The 7560-nt window shown below is 35.2% G+C and overlaps 1 protein-coding gene across 1 annotated transcript in view; it reads left to right on the top strand.

The window, feature by feature from the left end:
* The first annotated feature begins 569 nt into the window (after positions 1 to 569).
* LOC106469319 (protein espinas-like) overlaps positions 570 to 7560 on the top strand; it is a 49640-nt gene continuing 42649 nt past the window's right edge. Inside the window, exon 1 of the mRNA XM_022398441.1 lies at positions 570 to 2158. Coding sequence (XP_022254149.1) covers positions 2007 to 2158 — 152 coding nt within the window. The 5' untranslated portion in view covers positions 570 to 2006. The remainder of the gene's footprint in view (positions 2159 to 7560) is intronic.

The raw sequence follows: 7560 nt of genomic DNA, 5'->3' as shown, positions 1-7560 counted from the left end.
AGTCTACATACAATGTTTCCTACAGTCCACATACATTGTGTAATGTTTCCTACAGTCTACATACAATGTTTCCTACAGTCTTCATACATTGTGTAATGTTTCCTACAGTTTTCATACATTGTGTAATCTTTCCTACAGTCTACATACAATGTTTCCTACAGTCCACATACATTGTGTAATGTTTCCTACAGTCTACATACAATGTTTCCTACAGTCCACATACATTGTGTAATGTTTCCTACAGTCTTCATACATTCTGTAATGTTTCCTGCAGTCTACACATATTTCTATTGAAAGCAACATTCGACAGGTTAGTACAGTTTTAGTTCATTGCGATGTATCACTCACTACCAAACCCTCCTTTCTTTTTGTAACCTTCTAGGCCCTCCAAGGCGTGGCAACTTTTAATATTTCCTGTCCTAAAGTGTAGGGTAGAGGAGGAGCTTTTGCAACATCTCCCTGGGAACGACTACATGGTTGGTCAGTCGACGGTGTGACAGTTCTATATATGTAGATCTATGTTAGCAGTGTATGCTACGCTGTAAATACTGTGTGTGTCCTGTGTACTGTACTGAATAGTCCTGCTGAGCCTATAGCTCACGTTGTTTAATAGGTGTCGACCAACTTCCCGAGAGCAGTGACCCATGAAAAGCCGTTAAGCGTAGATAACCAAAAGGATGCTACCGCGTTAGTCACGCCAGAAGCGCACGAACGCTGGCTTCTGTAGATGCGTAGATCCCACTTCCTCTGTACTCGCTCTTGGTTATTATACCTGTAACTCATCGCATTTAAGACCAGTGAATTGTGAACAAACATCGCTGTAAAAAGCACGCCGTTTAAAGTGGTCATCTCAACAAATATATATTGGGAAAATCTAATCCGCCATCCTATTGTACGTATTTTGTGTTATGTGGTAACTTCTGGAAAATCCCGAGCGCGAATCTGTATACGATCTTCATCAAGATATCTTTTTTTGCTGTTAGCTGACAACGCAGTCGTACATATTATTTTCATTCATCGGAACTAACATACTAGCGTGTGTGTGTGCTGATTTGTTTGGTTTCACATCCGTTTCAATGCCATCAGCTCAATGATCTTTGTAAAGGACCGTGAAGAAAAGGCACTTCCCGAGCGCTTCAATCATGGGTCTTGGAAGCGTTCCCGCGGTCACAGGATTTGCTTTATTTGATCTGCTACTGCGCCATTTAGAAAAATTCGAATTGGCTATTTGTGCATAAACATGTCAATGTACTCAAGTACCCACGAGGCGGGTTGTGTTTTGCCTCTCAGTTACTGATACCTAGTTGCGAAGGGACTATGTTCTCAACATGTTCTTAAAAATATTTTTACTTTTTATTTCTTTTCTACACGTAAATGGATTTATTTTGTAGTAACATATTAAAGTAAATAATATCCATAAATGCTTAGTTCGAAATAGCTGAAATATTTAATCATTTGTCAAAAACTGTACTTTTTGTTTTTGGACGAAGATGTAAAAAATTTCTGAGAAGTGTCTAGCACGTAAATTCTAATGTTTGATAAACATTTAACAAGTAAAAACGAATGTCTGAGAAATATCTAACAGATCTAGTATATCAATAGAATTTCTGATAAATATCCAAGAGATAAAGACAAATTGCTGATAAACGTGAAGCAGATAAAGATGAATCTTTGATAAATATATAGTTTGTAACACACTCACGTTAATAATTTTTTTGCTGCAAAACTATCTCTATTGCAATGACAAATACGTACACGCTGCGTGTCTCACCAGGTAACTATAGGACGGGAGTCGTAGGAGTTGAAGTGTGATAATTAGGATGTAAAACTACCCTAGCAGTGATGCTTTTCCTTAAACTTCATTTCTTCAGAAAAACCTGTACCGTAAAGTTTTATCATGTACTGGAGAGCTTATTGACAATTTTATAGAAGACTAATAAGTATGTTATAGTCCTCGTTATTTTAAAATCAAATAAAACTTGTGTAAAACCAAGTTAAGAATACAGATGGCGGCAGGAAAAACGAGTAATATTAATGTCAATTCTGCGCTAATGTGTAGACAGTGGTGGAAAGTGTGTTGGGTGTATAGTGATCAATACAAACTATACAGAGAATTGTATGGACGGAAGAAGGCAGAAGTCAAACCATCAGATGCAACGTAAGTAGGAACGTTTCTAGTAAGCAGTAGAATTCATTCAAAAAATGACTTTTTTTTATGTATATACCCATCACGTTTGTTATCGCTATAATTTGTTTACATGTTTAGCTAAACGTGTTGACGGTGAAAGAATGGTTTTGGGAATTATTTTCCTCTTTATTTTTTTCTAATTTATATATATATACGTTGAACAACACAAAAACATACACCAAAAGCGTTAGAATGATGACGATAACTCTTAACTAAACAGGAAAAACTCATCTTAAAGTCCCCATTTTTCCGTTTTGATTTTTGTATTGCCGTTTAATATATATCAATGTTTCCTTCTCGGTGGAACAGCGGTAAGTTTACGGACTTACAAGGCTAAAATCCTGGGTTCGATTCTCTGCGTTGGACACAGGAGACAGCCCAGTGAGGATTTGCTGTAATATAACCACCCAATATTAACAAATAATAATTTAAATTAGGGAGATCAAAGTTTTTTACTGGACATAAAGTTGTCACAAAAAACTGAGTAAAAAAAATTGGTTATACGCAACATAATGCCGTATTATGATTATATACTGCTATGAAATATCATCCCTATGCATCAAACGTTTATCACTGTAATATACAATTACCTAGAATAGACAACACATGCGGTGTAGAATATATGAGCTTAAATCTATTTGTAACACAAAGTATATTTGTGTATGAAGAAATGATATGTGTTACAATGGTTATATTTAATGATTCGGTATAGTTATTTCCGTTGTTGATCCTTCAATGACTGTTTTCTCTTTTTCTAAACCCGATTTGTAGAGTTATAAGTGTTCGGACTTATCGCTGAGCCGTTGGGAGGCTATGAGAATTCTTCTAATCGTCTATATTGTTTGACGGTACGCTGTGCTGGCAATTAATTTTGTCAAGGTAATCTTATTTATACTTGCTTTCTTTTCCTTACCAAAACGTGAATTTTAGTGAAGAAATGATGACGTGGAGACCTAATGTGTCCAAGGTAGTTTCATGTTTCAGCTTATCATGTCGGCTTTTACCGATATTGTTGTGTGTCATGTTTCATTGTTTCAGTCAGACGGGGGCGAATTATGTGATTTAAGTACGGTTTTGTTTCAATTCAAATCTAAAAATGTTTTACAATTACGCTTAAATGGGCACTTTTTTCTATTACGTGTAGTATTTTTTAGTGTTAATGTGCATATTCACCTATTGAAGCTTCGGTCCGCATAAATTATCAGTATTGATCTGTATAATTTTCTTTGTGTGTGTGTGAGAGTACTAGTACTCTACCGGCAAGAAATGAAAGTTACTTTTACCACTGTTGATAGGCCTAAGTTCAAAGTAGACGCTAAATACTCACATACTTGCTAATTTTCTCTCGTAACTACGTCCCTTTTTCTGATAACTAGTACTTTGTTGAAACGCAAACTCAATATTAAAAAAACCTGAAGTAACTGGCCATCTTGCTGACAGTAGCGCACAGAATCTAGCCTAACTTTATACGTTTTATACTGCTCAAATCGTTTACTAAAGTTTCAAGAAGGTTCTGGTCATTAAGCGACACATTTCACTTGGCATCAAGCCTTCCCCTTGCCAAACAACAATACAACTTGAATTATTGTGAAGTCCTTTGAATAATTCTATTACACAAAGTAAACAATAACTCATTAAGTTTAAACTTCCATAATTATCAATAAAGCATATCTAGACAGTTGGCAATACTTTGATATTGAAAAATATCGACATTAAAGCAATTAAATCAGTAAATAAATGTGCGACAAAAAGTACACTTCAACATATACTTTACAAAATAACATTTTTTTTTGCTCATTTACTGTCCCTAAACTCCCCAGTCACCAAATATTTTAGGTGATTTTTCTGTGCTTATGATACGAATGGAATGGAGGAGGACCTTATTGCCTTTTATCAAAAATTGGTGTCTTGTCACTGATGGAAGAGTTTTCATCATGTAAATGGTCCTGGGAATCCACTAGTAATTTCATCCCTGATGTTACAAAGAGAGCGATCTCGAGAAGAACCTCGGTATCTTCACCAGTCTGATCTAGCTCTGGTTAAGTCTTGCTTAAAGGTAACCTTTTAGCTGTTTCTTCTACTGATGTGCTTTCAAAGGTGTTTACGATCGATGGCCTTTGGCTTAGACCATCTTTCTTCTGGATTTGATCTGTTGCCCTTTATGTTGGTTGTCACTAGAGCTTCAATCTCTGTTGCTGTAATTATTGTGTACGGTACAAGGATGGCCTGGACATAGATTATGGATCTCTTTACGGTGATTCTGTTCAATCTCTGTTGCTGTAATTATTGTGTACGGTACAAGGATGGCCTGGACATAGATTATGGATCTCTTTACGGTGATTCTGCATAAAGTCATTTCCGAAGATGAACTATTCGTCAATGACAATTAATCAACACATCATGTTGTGTAGATAAGCTTCCCACAGTGATGATACATTGAAGGTGACTTTCAGCTTTCCTCTTGTCATAACTTCATGACCGCTTGCTTTTTACATCATTACACTTTCTTGTTTCATTTCTGCAGGCATTTTCTGAGTTACCATATCATGTCCAACAAATGTAGGTGTAGAATCAGTGTTAATCAAAATATTACAAGGCTTCCCATTAATGAATCCATTGACTTTTGGACTGAGTTTTTTTAAAATAATAAAATCCTTATCTCAATAGAAGCAGATGAAATATTCTTATATATATATCAATGGTTTATTCAGTACAATCTCGAACATAATGCCTATTCATTTATAGCAGTTCTATTTTTCTGTCATCCTCTGGGAGAAGTTTGTACTTCCTAAAGGATTCTGTCTTCTGTTCCTGACAATATGTCATATTAAGCTGTAATTGAAACATTTGCTGTCCTGTTGTTTACTTCTTCCATTCTGAGTGACCAGTTGCTTACTTAATTGTTTGAGCTCGCCTGAACCGTCATGAGGTAGAGAGAGTGTTGAGGTTTTTGCATTATTTGATTTGATAATTCCTAGATAGTGTCTTTATTTGCTTATCTACAACTTTAATTCATTCTCGTTCAATTACCAACTGAACAGATTCCTTTAAATACGTACATCTACTTACTCTAGTCTAATTTGCATATTCTCATCCATTCAGACATCTATGAATTGGTCACTTGCCAACAAATCCACCATTTAACGGGGGGGGGGAGCGTTTCGGTGAGATAATTGGGTAAATGTTTTTACATCTTCAGAAAGTTTGGCTCAGAATTCGTCTTTACTCCTTATTCTACTCCTAAATCTGTTTTATAAAACTCCTTTCTGATATGAAACTCCAAATCCGTTTGACAATACAGCTATTAATACCTGGTAGCTGTTACGGTTCTCTTTTGGAAATTAATGTTGTTAAAGTTTGACATTTTCTATGGCTTTTAAAACTTCAGTATGTTCATTTGTTATCTTGTCTTCTATCAAAATGATCTATATTCCCAATTCTTCTGTAAGTATTATGTCTCGTTCTTGTAATTCTCTTAAATTTCTGTCTGTTTATTTTTGTTCTTCTTTTAATTTTCTTTCTCTTTCCTCTTGATCTTCTGTTCACTTTCTGCCTCTTCCTTGCTTTAATTTTCTTTATCGTTCTTCTCGATCTTCTTTCCATTGTTTCATCATTTCTAGCAAATTTTCGACTTCACTTCGAACACTTGTCGTCATCTTTAAGTTGATTCTGGATTTTTATGTTATTTTTGCTAAAATAATCCCACTTCTAACAACACTACTGTTGTAACGGTTTCTATTGTTGCGTAATATCTTTTGGATTATTCGGTAAAAACAATAATCCAAAGCCCAGTCTACTTAATGATAACGAAAAAGTATGATTTCTTCTATTACAACATTGGTTAGCTTAACTAACGCTCACTGACAGGCCTGAATTAACAGTAGGTGTTAAACAGTTACTTACTTTCTCTCATACCTACACACTTTCTCATATCTCTGGTTTTTCGTAGAAACACAAACTTAGTATTCACAAAACCGACATAAGTGACTTACTAGATTTTCAGTAGCATGCAAACTGACTAACAAACTCGCAAACGTAGTCAGTCATCATGTGTTCTAACTTAAGCCACAGCCATCACGTGGCGTCGAACTCCATCTGGTCCAAACAATAATACAAATGTCTAAGTTAAAACAAAAACCGTACATGGGAATCAGTAAGAAAACTTATATAAAAAGCTTTCTCGTTAAGACCTTGGTAGTCAACAGTTTAAGACGCTGTCTTGAATGCTCAAAGATCATCCACAGACGTATTAACACCATATTAGTCAACAGTTTGAGAAAGATTGGCTTGAATGTTATCGTACATCATCCAGATAATTGAAAGTCTACTCTTAGTTTATTAAAAACTCACTAGTGTTTCTATTTATCTATAAGAATAATATATTCTCAGAAAATTAAATTTGTAAAATCATCATTATTATATTTATCCTCCTTTAAATAGTTTTGCGAAAACAAAGAGGTAAAACTAGGTAGTGAACAACCAAAATATTACAGACAAACAAACAAGGGCCAATAACTTTCAAGACTCGACTTCCCGACAGCACATTCGTATTCGGTCCTTCTTTGTTTCCTGACCAAGTCTTCAGTAACCACGACTATTATCGTCAGGTCCAAAAACAGCTATAATCGACAGAAAGGACAAAATCTGAGTTTTAGATTTTCACCTTCATGGACTTGAAAGTGGTCGAGATGGAGAAAGGTGAATAATTTATCACTAAACTGAAAGAATAATCCTCCAACTTCTTCAAACGTCGGTGCAGAGAAGCTCTTCTGAATATCTCCTTTTTTACAAAGATCGTTACAGCTATAGACCAGAACTTTACGTATGTCTCTTGACAGCATTTCACAGTTTTATTATCAGTAGTTACAAAGTTAAAGCTACAATGAATATCTTATTTTATAAAGACTGTTACAGCTACAGACAAGAACTTTACGTGGTTCTATTGATATTATTTTACACTTTTCTCAACACTAGTTATAAAGTAAAAATTACAAAGTAGTTTCATTGGCATTTAAAACAGTTCCATCGTTAGTTGCAAAATGTACTTACGTTTTACCGCATCAGTAGACGACAAAAACATGCTTGTTAACAGTTATATTGCTTTTTTCCCCACAAATGTTATAGTATTCAGCAAAATCCGGTTACAGTACTAACTCATGATTAACTACCAAAAACACAGGACTTCAATCTAATTAGAAGTAGTATCTAGGTAATTCATAATTAAATAAAATAGAGATAAATAAGTTGACAAATAACATAAAACTAGCACTAGGTTGCTGTCTACCGATTTGCCTGCCCGGCATGGCCAGATGGTTAGGGCGCTCGACTCGCAATCTGAGGGTCACGGGTTCGAATCCCCGTCACACCAAACA

The sequence above is a fragment of the Limulus polyphemus genome, unplaced genomic scaffold (assembly GCF_000517525.1).
Source record: "Limulus polyphemus unplaced genomic scaffold, Limulus_polyphemus-2.1.2 Scaffold95, whole genome shotgun sequence".
Lineage (NCBI taxonomy): Eukaryota > Metazoa > Arthropoda > Merostomata > Xiphosura > Limulidae > Limulus > Limulus polyphemus.
The sequence above is the reverse complement of the archived record's forward strand: the minus strand, read 5'-3'. Positions and strand labels throughout refer to the sequence as shown.